An 18,733-nucleotide genomic window follows, 5' to 3' on the forward strand; every position below is an offset into this window, starting at 1 on the left:
AGCCATAAATTGCAACTGCTCGAAATATTTTAATTAAAGGCCCTTTTAAAAGTCTAAATGACAGATTTCCATACCCTTTCGTATACCTACACTTATGAAATCCCTACCCTTTTCTGAAGGAACTAAATTGAACCAAAATCAATCAAACTCAATCGAACACCAATCGTTTGATTGGGTTCGGTAATTGAAAAAATTCTGAAAAAGGTACCCCTTTCGGATTGAGCCTCCCAGTATAGGCCGTAATAGGGAGTACCCCCCGGGGGGGGGTTCAACGTCCCCGTACATTTAAGAGTTTTCGATCTCCTCCTAATGATTTTTTTTTGCGATTGATTTTCACACTATTTTAAAAGTAGATTTCGGATTTCAAACTTTAGAGGATTTCGGATCAAAAGTGGATTGCGGATTCGAAGAGCAAAATTTTCAGGATTCCGGCTGATTCTGGCGGATTCCCGGATGTATTTTTTCCCGTCAAGACTGGTAAGGAAAATTTTGGCGCGAGCTGCATGAATTTCAAACAAGTCACGTGGACCAAGAAGTACATTGTACCGCGTGGTCGCAAAAATGGCGGAACACATCATTCGATTCTACAGGTTTCCAGGTTTATCGTCTGGCAGACATTCTGTAACACTTTCTAAACTGAAATCAGCGTGTTCTAGACTGGAGGTCACTGATCTATCGACTGAAATATGCTTTAACGTCAGTGTGCAAGGAAATGATGCGTTAAACAATGGTGAACTGAAGAACTTGTTATGGCTATTGACGAGTTCTTTCGAGGAAGAAAACGTTCGCAGAACTTCGTTCTTAGACGAATCTAAACTCGAAGAAGATTGTAGCAAAGTGCTAATTGAAATTGGACCAAGACTCAACTTTTCCACGGCCTGGTCAACGAATGCTGTGTCGATTTGTCGTTCGATAGGTTTGGAAAAGATTGATCGTATCGAAGAATCATGCCGCTTCTTGATTCAGGTCGCGCCTAAAGACAAGAATGATTCGAATCGTGTTACTAAAGACGAAGAAAAGGCATTGGCAGCTAAACTCCACGACAGAATGACCGAATGTCGTTATGAAAAGCCTTTAACGAGTTTCAAGATAAATGTACATCCGGAAAGCTGTTATGAAGTCGATGTAATAGGTAAAGGACGCACTGCGCTCGAAGTAGTCAATCGAGATCTCGGACTTGCATTTGACGAGTGGGATTTGGATTATTACACTAAATTATTCCAAGAGCAAGTCAAAAGAAACCCCACTAGTGTGGAGTGTTTTGATTTGGCTCAATCAAACAGCGAGCACTCACGCCATTGGTTCTTTAAAGGAAGATTGACAGTTGATGGACAGGAGGTGGAAGATTCGCTAATGAAAATGGTGATGAAAACACAGGCAACAAGTAACAACAACAGCATCATAAAGTTTAGTGATAATAGCAGGTATGCTCAGCTTATGTGTAGTGGACGCATTTCTGCTAGTTTAACTGAAGCTATAGCCTGCGAATGCAGATGTATTTCCGGTTGTCGTTTCTCTCCACTGAAATGTAACGTACCGGAAATACGTCTGCGTTCGCAGGCTACTGAAGCTACCGCTTGATTTGGGGAGGGGGAGGGGAAGAGAGAAGGAAAGTGGGGGTCTGAAATTGTTACCTGTTTCATGCTTCCTGCCATGTTACAGATGCAGTTTTATTCCCTTCCCTTTGATTCCCTCTTTTCTATTCTCCTGGATCCAACCTCCTGTCCCCATCTACACAACTTTTGATCATAGCAGATGACTGAGAAAATTTCCCACAGGTCCACTCAATGTTGCGTTTATCTAGTACCGGTAAATTCAGGGTACATTCTTTTCTACACCTACACTGGGCAGAGGACAGGGGATACGCTGTAGTTTGCAGTGGAGGTTTTGTAACACGCAACATGTTATTTTCTGGCTTAAGCCTCCATAGTGTTCTCAGTTGGACCTGTACTCTATAACAATTTTGGCAGATTTCACTAGTAAGTGTTACAGCCATGCAATACAGTGCTAAAACACAAAGTAAAGTGGGTCTGTTGGCCATATGCTAGTTTGTTATGCCTGTATGCTGAAATGAAATGGCTGTGGAAATCTAGCCTGCATAGCAGGCACTTCAACATCTACACAAGTGCCTGCTATACAGGCTAGCGGAAATCAGAAGAAACTGCGAGAATCGGGAGAATGTGGGTTAAGTTTGATGATATTGGTGGAAACATTGTCATAAACAGTGATGGATTTTTTAATAGGTGTTTGAAAATACCTTATTATAGGAAATTAACAATACATGTAATAAACGCGAATTTCAAAAATTCGTGTTAATTTCATGTACCTTAATTTACGTCATTGTTAATTAAAATCACACTTTTTTCCAGCATTGTTATTTTAAGACAACTTTATTTCTGGAAAAATTATGTTTAAACGACATCTACTTCTCCGTCAAAGCTGCAGGAATAACAGAGGCAGAGGAAAGCACAAGGGCGGGATGTATTCCATCCCTGAATCCATTCATTTAATATAAGTCACTATTTGGTCTGTTTCAGTATCTTTGTTGTGTATGGTTTATCACAATTAAACCTCAAGTTCTGTTGTTGGACGTTGTTGTTTTGTCTTTTTAATAGCGCAGGTTACAAAAAAATTACTACGCATCAAATTCGCGTTAATTAACTGCATGTAAGCATACACCACACGAGAATTCGCGTTAATTAAATGCATGTTAACATAAATTTTCGACAATTCGCGTTAATTTTATTACGCGTACATTTTGTTCGCGTTGTTAAAATGCTTCGTTATATTCCTATAATAAGGTAAACTAAAGTGCATGATGTATTTTTCACACAGTGCTATTACTGGTTACCAAGTTCCTGTACTGTTGCCACAAGACTGCAAGCACGCTGCCAAGTTTGAATTAAAACAAGATTGTACCAGGCACATTATCTTCACTGCAGAAACACATAACTTCCCAACAGGTGAGAATGGACCTACATGCAAGTTGAAAAAAAAAGAAAGAAGCAATAAAAAGTTCCGTCCAGTTGTGTGGTAGCCTCCTAGGCAGATGTTCTTTGGGCTTGTCACTCATTTATCTCCCATGAACATCTGCTCAACAGAGCTGCCACTTCCATTTGCCAGCAGTTTTTCTTTGTTTTGAATAAACCAGTCAGAAAACAACCAAAACAAAGGCAAACTGCTGGCGAACAGAACTGGCAGCTCAGCGAGTAGACACTGGGGGAGAAAGGGGTGACGAGCAAAAACAACGTCTACGTAGGCGTCTAGTTGTGTGGGACAAGTAGTTTTGTTGCTGGGCAAGTAACATATTATGCTCACTACTGGAGAATTGCAACATTTCTAACTACAGTAAAATGTGCAAAGGCCAGAAATTTCAATTTTGACATTCTATATATTAGACATGTAGAAGAACAAGCCTGGTCACTTTCTTATATTTTGTTGTTGTTAGGTGTAGCGCCATTCTCTGGTGCGACAACTGGTACTGGAGGACGGATACGAGATGTGCAGGCTGCAGGGCGAGGAGCACATGTTGTCGCTGGTACTGCTGGATACTGCTTTGGCAATCTTCATATCCCAGGTATGGAATAAACTGCCATAATTGGAAGAGAATGTGTAAAGCATGTAACTCTAAACATTTCCCTGTCACTGTTACATTTCTATAGCATTAATCAGCTATTCAGGATTATTGCTACTCATCCTGGATGGGATGCTACAGGCCTGGGGGGGGGGGGTACTTGACCTTTGTTTAGGTATAGGGGTGCCGCTGGAGGTTTGAAACCCTGACCCTGTTTAGGACAGTAAAAACTTACATTGTAAACTACCTACCCTATGTAGGACAACACCCCCTATTTTAAGACCCTATTTAGGACAAAGGACAACATCGACAATAACTTACGCTTTATTGTGATTGCGTCCCGTACGCGATGTTCGGCGCATTGAAATGCGAACACCGATCCCAGCAAATAAAATAATGCTTTTCATTGAAGCGAAAGCGAAAACAATACAAATACTTGATGACAGTCTTGCAGCCATACCCTGTCTAGGACAGGTTCAGACCCTGTTTAGGACAGAGGAGGTTGAAATTATATACCCTATTCAGGACGGGACGAGTCAAAAACCATACCCTATCCAGCGGCACGTCCCCGTATAGGCTATATAGGGGAGTGCCCCCCCCCCCCGGAGGGGGTAGTCCAGGGTAGTCCAGTACCGGTAACCCCACTCCCCCCTCCTGCATTTTGTCATGTCAGGTTGTCCTTACAGTTTGCAAATACCCATTTAACTCCTGCTATTCAGAACAGTGACCCAAACCAGAGCTAGATGGGCATGAACTGCTTAATTTTGGAGTCCAATGCGGTAACCATTTATAGGCCAGTGGGTCACCCGGATAACAAAAGCCATAACAACCATAAATTTCCAAGACAGGGTTTTTTTGCAGGTCATGGAAAACCTGGAAAGAAATGGAATTTTTAAGGTATGGGTCATGGGAAGTTAGGAAAATGGTGTCGCAACGATTTTCACAGCTGTTTTATTTCCACTTAAGTTTTACCCCGATTTACACTTCTGCTTTGTTTCACATGTTTTGCTTACTTAACTCTGTCTGCCCATGGCTGTTTTACTGGTCCAAACCAGTTTTTCGACTGACATCACTTAAGAGTCATACAAATTGTCATGCAGATAACATTTCCGTTCCAACAATGGTATTGTTTGTACAGATAAATTAGGCAGGTTATTTTTGGTGAGGAAAAGGATATAATCATCCCCGAAAACAAGATAATTTTTGAAAATTTTCAAGAAAAGTGGTCAAATTTAGGTCATGGGAAACTTTGAAAAGTCATGGAAAGTCATGGAATTTCTTAAGCTCAAAAGGATATGAACCCTGTAAGAGATACATTTCTCTAAACTAGTGGTAACCACAGGTTAGAAAGTGCGGGCCTAGATGCACTTAAAGATCCTTCACTGTCACCTTCACCTTCCATGTGAAAGAAGCGTCGATCCATTAGACAAACTTTGTATTTACACTTCGCATTTCTTCGCATTCTAATCGTTTTTGTGGAGGAAAAATTCTCAACCTCCTAATTGAACGGCACAATTTCGGATCCTTTTTCATTGTAGCAAGAATGCATATTTTATCCAACATGCGGTGTAATGCTGTAATTGAGACGCGATTTTCCTCGGTCGGTGAACTCGCTATGTTGTCAGTGTTGTAAGGGATTTTGAGATATCGTTGTTGGAATCATTCGTTTTGCCGTGGTTTATCTGTAATGCAATCACAGTAAATCTTCTCAACCAACGCCGAAACAACGCCTGCAAAACGTACGTTTTCATCTTCCATGTGGCAGAAGCCCGATCTATGTGACACACTGTTGAGATTGACACATTGTTCTTGAAGAACAGATTTTCAACTTCCGGTGTTTCGACAATCTTTGTGATGACACATTTTTCGCATTCTGATCGTTCTTAGTGGAAGAACAAAATTTTCAACTTCCGCTTTGCAGCTGGTCTTTATAAACGTGGCGCGCATGCGTAATACGCAATCCGCTGGTTGCTGTCAAGATTAGGGTTGCGGGCCTCTCTTGGGCCCGCAATGACCTTTGTGTTTCCCTTGACTGAACAAGGTTAATTTCTTCTAGGTTATGACCTTCCTTGGGAAGATGCAAAATTTGTTTATCCAAATAACATGGCCCCTCCTGTTGAAATTGCTGTAGAGGCCAGTAATGGAGCGTCTGACTATGGGAATAAGTTTGGTGAACCAGTGCTTGCTGGATTTGCTCGATCGTTTGGTATGATACTGCCAAATGGAGAGCGACGTGAGTGGGTTAAGCCAATCATGTTCAGCGGAGGTATTGGGATGATTGATGGAGAGGGCGTGTCTAAACTACAGCCTGAAAAAGGTGAGATTCTCCTTAAAGTAAAAAAAGTTAAATGTAAAAAGTTATTTAATATGTATTTTAAAATGTTGATATCTTGCATGATGAAAAGAGACATACCATAAAACAAAACTACATGTAGCTGCTATTGCATATTTTACATTTGACTCCAAATAAATAAAGGGATTAAAATCAAAAGTGTGGCATATTTTAAAAAATAAGATTCTTTTTTATACCAAAGAAAAGTTAAATTCAACACAAATCCTGACATACTGCAACTCTAGCTTCAGGCCAAAAACTATCTATGTAAACCATGTCAAAGTAAAGGACGCTTTTTTGACATTACATATTACAATAATAATTGCCTTCAAACTTCTTAAATTCATATTGTGTCTTTCATAATTTTTCTCTGTGCGGAAGATGTTTTCTTATTTAAAATTAAACTCCTTTGTCCGGTTGCCTCTATATCTATCAGCCACTAAAGTGTTTCTAAAAGGCAGTTTAGCAATGTAGTGCTTTTCTCACAAAGGAATGGAGGTTGTTAAAGTTGGTGGCCCTGTGTATCGTATCGGCGTTGGTGGTGGTGCTGCTTCGTCAATCCAGGTTCAAGGAGATAATGAATCAGAGTTAGACTTTGGTGCTGTTCAACGTGGCGATGCAGAAATGGAGCAGAAACTGAACAGAGCCATAAGGGCGTGTATTGAAATGGGACCTAATAACCCAATCTGCAGTATTCACGACCAAGGAGCTGGAGGAAATGGTGAGATGGTTATGATTAAATAACTAAGTAACAAAGTTTTAAAACTATTCACTTCGATCTGGAATGTCTGCAAGTCCTTGCTTTGCTTTTTTACTCAACCGTAAAGTTCTGGGTCCAGTTGCTTGAGGGGAGGATAACGCTATCCACAGGACAAACTGCTATCAACACTACATACTACACTATCCCAGAGTGAATTATTCAGTGGATAGGGTTATCTTTCCTTTCAACAACTGGGTCCTGGATTCAAAGTAATGACTCTCCTTACTTTTGGATTTGTATTCATTTCACAGTTTCTTTCTATCACTTCCTTTTGAAGGGTCGCAACTTTTTTTCTTGGGGGGGTGGGGGTGTTGATATTTTGTGTAGCTGAAACATCTACCATATGTGAACCAATGAATAGAGGATGAGAATGATAAATTTTGTCATTAAAAAGAAGCTTTTAATTATTGAATCATAACAGAGTACTTAATACATTGTAGCCTTTAGTAACGGTGATCAAAAACAAATAATTTTATCAAATCACTCTGCATTTTAACACAACTTCTTGTGCCTGTCATTTTCAGTGTTTCTTGTAACAAGTAAGTTGTATTTGAAGTTGCTACTTTGGAGGGTCGTTCCTATTGGACGGTTATTACTTTCAGGATTTTTGAACACAGAAATTTTCTCAATACAGTCAACTCTCTCTTAACAGACACTTTTATAAGATGGACACCTAGTGTTGGTCCCGTCCCTGCCGATTTTCAGTCATTTTACTGTAACTTAACTCCCTATAAGACAGACACCTCTTTAAAACAAACACTTGAAGGCCGTCCTGACGGTGTTCTTTGTAGAGAGAGTTGACTGTACTTTTAGAGGATCGTTATTTGGGGGGAGGGGAATGAGAGTGAAAAAAAAGAAGAAGTTTACCATGTGGAGAGTATTTTTCTAATTGATTCTCTTTAAGAAGCAATTGTACTCCAATAATAGTTACATTCTCATTGATTTTTCACAACTTCAGGAAATGTACTTAAAGAGATATCAGAGCCTGCTGGGGCCATTATTCGAGTGAAAGACTTCATTCTTGGTGACCCAACCATTTCTGTTTTGGAACTGTGGGGTGCCGAGTACCAAGAAAGCAATGCCTTGTTGGTGAGTGCTGAAAATAGGAACCTGCTTCAAGGGATCTGTGACAGAGAGAAGGTGCCTGTGTCCTTTGTAGGGGCAATAACAGGTGAGATGGAACACAGATGAAACCCTGGGTGCCTGAAAGAAAGCCCCAAGTGACTTTTGATTAATTGCTAGATTCTCCTTCCAATAAGTTGTAAATCAACAGCGGATTTTGTTTTGTATCAGGAGTCACCCAAGGCGTTATTCCATGCACCTCTATAATTCATATGGACTTTATAGTATGACCATTGCAGATTTCGTAAATAAGGTGCTTGATCAGAATAAATGCCAGCAATCAGAAGAGTGCAAATGAGTTATTGGATAGATGCACACTGCAAGGTGTAATAAATTTAATGTTTGCATAATTTTGTAATTTTGTGAGTTATGGTAACTGTGTGTAGTTTAGTTGTTCTAAGTGGGTAATATTTCACCCCAAAATGACTGGGGAAAATAGATCTTTTATTGAAAGATTTGGCGGAAAAAGGGCGGTTGCGATTTTTGGCTGAAATTGAACATTAGCAAAACAACCCTAAATTCCACATGCAGGTTTGTTTGTGTGTGTTAAACATTGTCCTGTACATTTTTTGCTGGTTTTTCCTTTGTTTTTGAGATATAATGTTTGTAAAAAAAAGTTGGTTTTTCCTGGCAGCGTCTTTAGGAGTTTTTAATGAGCAGAAAACAGAAGAAACTTTTTGTTTGTCAAAACAATGAAACCAGCAAAGCTCATCTTGTTTTTTGTGATTGGAGTTGTTTTGGCAATGTTCAATTTTAGCCAAAAATCACTACTGCCCTTTTTCCACCAAACTTTTCATTTGTTTGTTACTTACTGTGCACATTACCTCACGAAGTATTATATTCTGACCAGGTGATGGGAAAATTGTCCTAGAAGATGACCATGATCCTGTGTTATCAAACAATGGACTGTCTTCTGATGAAAATGGCTTACCAAGCAAACGTCAAAGAACAACAACTCATCCTGTTGACCTTGAACTTGAAGTTGTTCTGGGCAAAATGCCAAGAAAGGTATGTTGTGCGTTTTCTGTATGAAGAAAAACCTTGATGACATTTCTTAATTATCATACCATACTACATACATAGATGGGGACTTGTTGGCAGTAGATTGTTTGTAAAGGTGATGCGAAAACCATGATTAAATTCACTTGTGACATTCTCTACTATTTTCAATGTTTCAAAACCTTTCAAAGTCTGTAATTGACCAGACTGGAAAAGAAAAGGGGAGGGGAACAGGGCTGCAAATAACAGTCAGTCATCAGACATTGGCTGACCAAAATTTGCTCATGTCTGCCGAAATCTCACGTGTGGTCGGACATTATGTCCAGACAATTTTTTGATCGAAAATCATTTTATGGCAACTGTTACAGTGAATAAAAATCTGTCCGACCACAATAATTATTTTGTTTTGTCCGACCAAGATGGTGTCTTAGTAGGACGTATGTCCTTTTAAGTGAAAAAAAAAATGTTTGCAGCCCTGTGGGAGGGTGGCATATTATTATTTATACCATGCCATAGAAAATACAGCCAACAGAATACAGGAAAGCCGTTGTATATTCGACGGTATTCAACCGAACCTCCCATAGTGCGCTGCGACTGACCACGATTAGTAAGCGTATTTTCTATGGCATGGTAATAGACACACACTTTCCTGAAGGATATCCCACTTGTCACTTGTATTTCTGCATACACACTCGCCTAAAGGCCGGAACCGAAAAATACAAGTGACCGTGGATATTCCTAGTATACCAGAAAGCGTTGCATAACTAGTATTTACTATTTGGCCCAAATGGGTAGGTGCTTATTCAAGGGAGGAGCTTATTACAAAGTGGGCGCTTATTCAAAGAAATACGTGGACATGTACCATTTGTCACAAATCAGCTGGGATCAACTGAATCATTGAGGGCAAAGCAAGAGCTAATATGCACACCAACATATGGAGTGAGTGCTTCTTTCTTTTACAGGTTTTCAACTTGGAGCGGGTAGAGTCTAAGTTGGAGCCATTGTGTATACCATCTGACCTTACAGTCAAAGAAATGCTGGAAAGAGTTTTACGTTTGCCAGCTGTTGCCAGCAAGAGATATCTCATAAATAAGGTATGGTCACTTAAATTAATTATTGACAGATCTATTCCTAACCACCACAATCACCTAGTGGAAAAAGAGCAAGGAATTTTTCTTCTTTTTTTCCCCACTAATTTTTATTTGTAGTATATGTTATCACTATTGCATTTTTGGTGGTGAGAACTGGCAGGCATTGGAGGGAGGTTCCTTTTTTTTTTTTTTTTTTTTTTTCTTCCTGGAAAGGGTGAAGACAGGTTAAGATTTGGTCTTTGAATGTAGCTAGAAAGTTGTAAGAAATTAAAATGAACATTCTGGAAGCTGGCTGTTTTGAGTGATGAAATACACTGTGTCATTCAACCTTGATGCTTCCTAGAAGAATTAGGTGGGTTCCCGACAGGCTTTTGGTTTGAATCCAGAAGGCTGTGTTATAATTCACCAACACTGGCTTGTTTTTCTTGTACACTAGCTGTAAAAACCCACGTATAAGAACCTAACATTTAAGAACCCGTTAGGCTAAAATTTCATTAATTTTTTAAGCACCCTTCACATAAGAACCATTTTAGGCTCAAATTCTAAAACAGGTTCTTATTTTCAAAAAAAGAAAAAAATAATCTTCTCAAAAATATAGAACTAAAAAATCTTCTCAAAAATATATTTTTAACACAGTCTGTTTTTAATGAGGAACTTTGACATTTTATCATGTTATGTTGTTTTGTATACAAGATTTATTTGGGAATTATAGTGAAGGTTACAGTTTACAGATTAAAATAGTATAGTATTTTGCTAACCAAAGCCTCCAAGAATACTATTAGTGGACAGAAAGACCAGATCATTTAAAAATTCTACTTTATTTCTTGAACAAAAGTTAAGAACCTAATTAAGAACCTAGTTAGCCTAATTTTACACTAAATACCATTTATATAAGAACCTGTTTAGGCTAAACTTGAAAAAACCTAGGTTCTTATACGCAGGTTTTTACTGTAGCTGTATAATTGTATTGTATTGTATTGTTGTTAAAGGGGCAGTATCACGAGAAGTCTTCTAGGTGAACGGGGATAGAACAATGAGGGTGCACTCAGTGATCACCAAAAATAATCTACTTAGTTACAAATAAAAATTTTTTTGTGACCATGACATACACAACATTTCAATGAAGAAACAAAAATACTTTAATCTCTGTTCTATTAATTTTACACTGTTAGCATGAAATGCAATCTTTTTTTCTCACTTTGAAAAGTTTCATTTTCACAAATGTTTTAGCGAACAACCAACGTATGCACACTAATTTTGTCAATATCAAATAAGTTTAAGGTATTCAAGACATAGAGGATATTACATGGGGGAGAGAATATCTTCGAGTGCAAATGGAATCTCAAAGGAGCGCAGCGAGAGGGGATATCGATGTAAACACGAGAAGATAAATTTCATATCTCCAAGCAACCATGTAATATTCTGTTTATTATATAAACCGATGTTTTTTGACGATTTTCCGAAGATTTGCAAAATGTTGTCCGAAGGTCGTACGAATGTTTCCGAACATTTTCCGAACTTTTCCGAAAATGTCCGAAGATTGCCGAAGATTGCCGAGGAAGATCCGAAGATGTTTCGACTTAATATCGATTTACTTTGGCTCTTTCAGCATTGAAACGGGGCAAACTTGTCAGAAAATGTTTCGAAATCGATATCTTCACATGTGAAAATAACATGTTATTTTCACGTGTGAAGATATGATTTTTTCGCGCGAAAGATTTCCTGGTATTTCACTGATGTTTATATAATAAAATAAGATATTAACTAAACAGTTGGGAGTACTGACATGTGTGCAGCACTGAAAGTGACAGGGGCTTTGAAGTTCACTTCTCTTGTTACACGTATAGAAAGAACTATCCTTGGCATGGTTCATACCGTCTTGAAAAGTCCTTGAATCTACTGGAGTCCTTGAAAAGTCATGAAATTTTGAATGGATCTTGAAAATTCCTTTAGAAACATGGCCAAAACTCATCAAAAAAAAGAATAACTTCAAGTTACCTGTAGATGCCCTGAAAGACTGCAAAGGTTAAGAAATGATTGTTGACCATAAATAGTACACTAGAATCATTGGGTATTGCCTGTGATGTATAATTAGGATCTAAAATTGTTAACTTTGGTTTATGCAGTCTGACAGCATTTTGAACAACAAGATCAAGTGCTTAAAGTTTGGCTAGTTTGGCTGAAACTTTACAAACCATGCTTAAAAATAAGCAGTTTGGCTGGGTTCCCAGTTAAGCTTGAGGCATCACACTTGTGTTATCTTGTCTGATTAAGTTTACACAAGATGTAATGCAGCTGTGGTTGTTTTGATATAATCTTTATTTAATGTTTTATTTAAACCATTCACTCTTATTGTGTTTTAAGGTTGATCGCAGTGTAACAGGTCTGGTTGCCCAGCAGCAGTGTGTAGGCCCCCTGCATACTCCTGTGGCTGATGTTGCAGTGACAGCATTGACGTACTTTGACACGGTGGGTTCTGCAACTGCCATTGGTGAACAGCCAATCAAAGGACTAGTTGACCCAGCTTGTGGAGCACGCATGGCTGTGGGAGAGGCTCTTACAAATTTAGTTTTTGCAAGAATATCTGATCTTAAGGTAAGAAAATTGATAGTAGTGATCTTTCCAACAATCCTGGTGTACAGACAGATGGGTTGACAGTTAAGTCTTTGTGTTATGTTGGTAGGCAACACAACTTACCCTCACAGTGTTTCTTGACCAAAATTAGTTGTTGTAAGGCAACTTGACAAAAGGTGCTGGGGGTATCCCTGTGATGGACTAGCATACCATCCAGGGGGTGGGGATAGAAATACTTCTTGTCACTTCATTCACTACAAAGCTGGAGTTGCAAAAGTGTAAGTGCGTGCCTGCCTTGAAAGCCACCTAGGTTCAAAGACAGTCTTTACCTTCTATCACAAAGTTTATCCAGTTAGAAACCAGTGTAGTGGAAGTGAGATGCTTTGAATGGCGAATGTATGATGACCCATTCAACCTGAATCCTTCCCAGAATAACTGTTCAGTGAGTCACATTCCTCAGAATGGCATCCTATTATGGCCTTATGTGCTGATCATAGTCTCACTGACATTTTTCTGTCACAAGTTTAGAATTTAGGAAACTTTCAACCCCCTTTTCTTCAGTAAAATGTAGAGTCACAATTCCAGAGTCACAATAAAAAGCAAAAAGGTCTAGTTTTTTGGACTGTTGTATTCAAAGTTGTCAACTCAAAACATTAGATCTTTCTTACTGGTAAACGTTTATTTACATGTAACTGTTGGTTCTGAGAATATGCCTTATTTTTGATAGCTGCCATGCTAGTGTTTATATTATAATGAGAAATTGCCATTTGGTCTGCATACACAGCATAGTGGACAATTCTCAGAAAATTGTCTTAGACTGTACCATATTTCAGTATCTGTGCCAATATCAGAGGCCGTCCAAGGGGGGAGTGTGTCGATGTCTTTCTTTTAAAATTTTGTTCGCAGTAATCTTTCCCTTTTTTTTTTTCTCTTTTTTTTTTTTTTTTCTTTCCCCCCCCCAGGATATCACATTTTTGCATCAGATAATAGACAATTGTGGTTGAGTTGTTAACAGCACAAGCCATTTAGTGATTACATATCACGTCAGTGATAAATAAAGAATGACTGTATATAAATATTTACTTTCCAATACCAGGATGTGAAGTGCAGTGGTAACTGGATGTGGCCGGCCAAACTTCCAGGAGAAGGAGCTACCTTGTATGACGCATGCAAAGCCATGTGTGATGTGATGGCGTCCCTGGGCATTGCTATAGATGGTGGAAAAGATTCTCTGAGCATGGCCGCCAGGGTTGGACAAGATACAGTCAAGTCTCCTGGTTCACTGGTGATTTCAGTATATGCTGCCTGCCCTGACATCAGAGCCACAGTCACCCCAGACCTGAAGATGCCCAACGGAAAGGGGAATCTGGTATTCGTCAAATTTGGTAGTGATTCTAAACACAGACTGGGTGGAAGTGCCTTGGCACAGGTTTACAACCAGCTAGGAAGCGAGTCACCTGATTTAGATAATGCTAAGGTAAGATTTACTACACTATTAAATAGATTTAGCCAAGCCTAAAAGCGGAGCTCCCTGGGTTATTCACTTTGTCCTTTATTTAAAGCTAAATTCACTGACCATAGAGAGACACGACCTCAATGAGTTCTACACCTGAGTCAGCGGATACCTTGTATTTGACAGCTGTCAATTGACTATAACATGGATGTCCAATGTGAAAGTTAACCTTGTCTTTTCCTGTATGCCTAGCAGTCTGCCATGGCTTCCATGTTTGTATGACGTACTTAGGTACGCGCCCACCAGCCATGCTGAAGCCACGATGACCATGAAAAGTCAAATTCATGGTTCTCCTGTTTCATGTGGATTTTCTATGGTTATGGTGCTCCACTCTGCGGCCCTTGGGGCCGCTGGGGAGCTCCGCTATAAACTACGTACATCCCTATTCATCAGTTCTTAGAAGGCCATGTCATGGTGCCATTTGTTTTCTGGAACTTTTCATTGACTAGTAGCTACTTGGACAAAGGGGTATTATTGACGCCATTGAACATTCTGGAAGCTGGCTGTTTTGAGTGATGAATTGTCAGTGTATCATTCAACCTTGATGCTTCCTAGAAAAATTAGGTGGGTTCCCGACAGGCTTTTGGTTTTTATCCAGAAGGCTGTGTTATAACTCACCAACATGCTGGCTTACTTTCCTAGTACAATTACCTTAGCTTGTGAAATCCCTACCCTTTTATATACCTGAAGCCTAAAAATAGTACCCCTTTCAGGCGGAGCCTCCCCATATAGGCCATTAGAGGGAGTGCCCCCCCCCCCTCCAGGGGTGGAAAACCTCTAAAGATGTGAAAAGGCCTATATCTGCTGACCCATTGCAATTCTTTATTGACACCTTTCCTTTACATGTATGGCTTATTCAAAACTTGCACTTGCCAATAAATTGGAAAACAGAAACGGAAAGATTTGAGAAATTAAGACCTTAAGCGATATGCAACAGCAAAACACATTTCAGTGTTAGTGATTATTTGTGCTTAGAAGCAAATTAATATTTTTGTTGGTGGTGGTTTCAGATATTCGAGGCAGCATTCAGAACAACTCAAGAGCTCATTTCCCAGAAGAAGATTGTCTCTGGCCATGATGTCAGTGACGGTGGCCTGATTACCACCCTCGTGGAGATGGCCTTTGCTGGCAATTGTGGCCTTTTAGTTGACATTCCATGTCCTGAAAACTTCAGTGCGACAGTGAGCACAGTAGCAGATCTTCTGTTTGCTGAAGAACTGGGAATTGTTGTGGAGGTAAAGGAAGAGGACACTGAGTTGGTCATGAATGCTTTCCTTGCGAAGGAAGTTCCTTGTCTTCAAATAGGAAAGGCGAGTGGATTAGGAGAAGATGCTGTTATCTCACTGCGGGTTGGAGATGAGCTTGTGCTGGAGGAAAAGATGGTTGATCTGCGAGATATCTGGGAGGCAACAAGCTTCCAGCTAGAGCGCCTGCAGACTAACCCACAGTGTGTCCTGGAAGAGGAAGCTGGTCTCCGTAAAAGGCACACCCCAGAATACAAACTGTCGTTTGAACCAGTACCACCATCTCCAATCAGTGATAAACGTCCTAAAGTGGCCATTATTCGAGAAGAAGGAAGCAATGGCGATAGAGAGATGGTTGCAAGCTTTCACATGGCTGCGTTTGAAGCATGGGATGTCACCATGAACGACCTCTGCAGTGGCTCAGTGAAGCTGGATGATTTCCGTGGAGCTGTGTTCGTGGGTGGGTTTAGCTACGCTGATGTTCTTGGCTCTGCCAAAGGATGGGCTGCAGTGTGCAACATAAACGCCACTGTACGCTCACAATTGGACGCCTTCTTCTCCAGAGAGGACACCTTCAGCTTAGGAGTGTGTAATGGCTGTCAGCTTATGGGCCTGTTGGGATGGGTTGGACAGGATGTTCAGACAGTGGAAGGTAGAGACTCAAAGCAGGGCGTTTGCTTCACTCATAATACCTCAGAACGCTTCGAATCTCGTTTTGTCACCGTCTCAATCCAGTCCAGCCCTGCCATGATGTTCCGTGGCATGGAGGGATCCGTCCTGGGTATCTGGGTGGCTCATGGTGAAGGGCGAATCCAATTCCGTAGCGATAGTGTCCTTCAGAACATCAAGGCCAACAACTTAGTACCATTGTGCTTTGTGGATGATGACGGTCTTCCAACCACTCAGTACCCGCTCAATCCCAACGGATCCCCTGAGGGTATTGCCGGTCTCTGCTCTCCAGATGGCCGCCATCTTGCTATGATGCCACACCCAGAGAGGTGCACGCTGCTGTGGCAATGGCCCTGGATGCCACGTGATTGGCAGGATTCACTCAAGGCGTCACCATGGCTACAGATGTTCCAAAATGCCTACAAATGGTGTGTGGAATGAAGCGTAACAAGGTTCAACTTTTGTGTAGCTCGTTTGTATTTCACGAACCCAGGATAGATCATGCCAAATGGCAAGACTGTGTGTAACTTTTATGGTACAATGCGAACAAAATCGTATAGCGAGGCAGCATCCAAAATTGATGCTCTAAGCGTTTTAAAAAGTAGACGCTTATTTACTAAAACTTAAGACTAATACGCTTAGCGTCGAAAAACAACAACAACAACAACAAACAAAACAGAGTGCTTTAAAAAGAAATGATTTGAACCCAGGCTGGAGTATTAATAGTTCGTAAAGTGTGATCGTCCGGGTGAGAGTAGTTCTGAAAAGAACTGTTGTTGGTGAATGACGTTTCGACAACCTGAGCGGAAGTCAACTTCAGAGTCAAGTGAAAAGTTGTTGTCAGTCGATGATGTTACAAGTAGTCCGATGAAGCTGATTGGTCAGTTTAGTCGTGATGTAATTGGCTGTAAGACTCGTATAGTTTGTAAACAGTAATTGGCCAGTTTCGTCGTCTACTGTTAGACTCAAGCAGTCTGTTCGTCCGCTTTATTTACGACGTGAGTTAGTATTATTTTTTTTTAAGACACCAGCAAATATTGACATCTTTTAAGAGGCGTTTGTTCTCAGTTTGTGTACCAGCTTTCTAGAGTCGGTCGTGGAAAATAGTTTGTACTGTAGCTTAGACATTCAGCAGAGTCCCAGTCGATTTTGTGATTAGAAAGTCGATGGTGTTCAGAAATGTGATTATTGACACACGTTTTTTCGTCTATCATTTGTGTTCAGTACTCTCATCCGGACGATCACACTACGATGTAGAGCGCTTTATATTTAAGATCCTTTGGATTATAAAAAAACTGTGAACACCTTTATATCTGCTTTAAGAGTTTGCAGGGTTATATTTATTTATCTACAAATTCCCTCTTTTTGCTGTACAGAGATTCGATCTATGTACAAATACGGCAAGTCGTATAACAGTTTATTGTATAACTTATGACGAGTTGCAAGTGTTTTTGCTGACCTGAAATTAAGAGTAAAAATAAAGTATTCATATTTTGAATTAAGCCAAGCAGAATGCCCGGTTGGAGTTTTTCTTCTGCAGAACTCAAGCAAAATCATAAAACTACTTTGTCACTTAAAGTAATAACATAAAATTTTTCTGGAAGTTTTCAACCTGCACCTTTTAACCCTTTTACCTTTTTGTCATTATTGTTAGCGACTTCTATCTTTAGCGATTTAAGAAAGTTGGGCGAAAATCGCTTAATTTAGGTCTCGCTAAAATTCGTCCGCTCAAATTTAATGCGTGTTTAATTTAAGTACCCACCACCCCTTCCCTTCAAATCATTAATATTTTCTCGTTGGAACAAAAATATCGCCCATAAGTAAGGTACAGTTTGAATTTGATTACCTCAACTTGACAACAAAACTGGTTTTCTGTATAAACGGCTTCGTTTCAAACACCACGTCAGGTCTCTGCTACCGCAATGTCATTTGTGATTTGATCCTCAACAAAATCATGCCATAGCTTTCTTAAGTCATTTTTTTTTTGTTTTTTTTTTAGTTTTTAGTTCACTTAAGCTTTCTTCTTTTCCGAACACCTCTCTTTCCCAGCGAAGCAAGCACAAGCACAGACGCAAGCATAACAGCTCTTATTTCTCCGTGAAAACGGCCTTGACGCATGCACAAGAATAAAAAAAATCCTTTTCTTGTGCTTGCGTTCGCGTAATGCCATGTGCAAACGAAACAAGCACACGGTCATTTGCGACGTCTGGCCGCCACTCGTTTCAGAGTTCCCCGCGTCTAAACATTTGAGCCTTGTTACTAGTAATCATTGAGTTCTTATGCTTGTGGTTATGCTTATGTCGATGTTCGTTTTCACCTGACACAAATCTTGTGCTTTGTGTCGCTAGTGAAAATCAGACTTTAGGAGCCTGTCAAACCGTGAAACGCGTTAAATAGTGAAGGAATAGGGCGATTTTTGATGACGTCATTGTTTACGTTTTGCCTTTGCGTAGGGAAGGCAAACTGCAATATACAAATTGACTCCAGAAGTTGATAGAGCTTCATGCTGCTATTGAAGGAGATCTTAGTTTTCAAAAACTGCAAAATTTCTGGCAAAAGCGCTAATGAGCCCATAAAATATTGATTAAAAGTACTTAGGCTACGTTTACACGGACACGGTTATCAATCGACACGGTTTTATGACCTCGAAACCGCATCGAAAACGACACGGTTTCGAAGTGTTTACACGGAGCCTATTTAACGATTTTCCGACTGTTTTCGAATGTGATTGTATAGCTGCTCTCTATGCTTGTTTCACCATGTTTACCCTTCGCAAGCCAGCCAGTTCGTGCCAAAATACATGGCCGTTTTCAAATCGATGCGGTTTCGCCGGTTTTGACCGTTTACACGACAAC

General features: G+C 40.0%; 1 protein-coding gene across 1 annotated transcript; it reads left to right on the top strand.

Moving 5' to 3' along the window:
• Positions 1-557: 557 nt before the first annotated feature.
• LOC144653298 (phosphoribosylformylglycinamidine synthase-like) lies at positions 558-16,800 on the top strand. Its single transcript, XM_078513271.1, has 11 exons — positions 558-1,424; positions 2,836-2,963; positions 3,449-3,577; positions 5,631-5,891; positions 6,397-6,627; positions 7,625-7,837; positions 8,639-8,796; positions 9,750-9,881; positions 12,243-12,473; positions 13,549-13,929; positions 14,976-16,800. Exons 1-11 carry the CDS (start codon positions 562-564, stop codon positions 16,317-16,319), a joined length of 4,071 nt encoding a protein of 1,356 aa, XP_078369397.1. The 5' UTR covers positions 558-561; the 3' UTR covers positions 16,320-16,800.
• The last annotated feature ends 1,933 nt before the right edge of the window (positions 16,801-18,733 follow it).

This window comes from Oculina patagonica, chromosome 5, assembly GCF_052425735.1.
Source record: "Oculina patagonica isolate OP01 chromosome 5, crgOcupat, whole genome shotgun sequence".
Lineage (NCBI taxonomy): Eukaryota > Metazoa > Cnidaria > Anthozoa > Scleractinia > Oculinidae > Oculina > Oculina patagonica.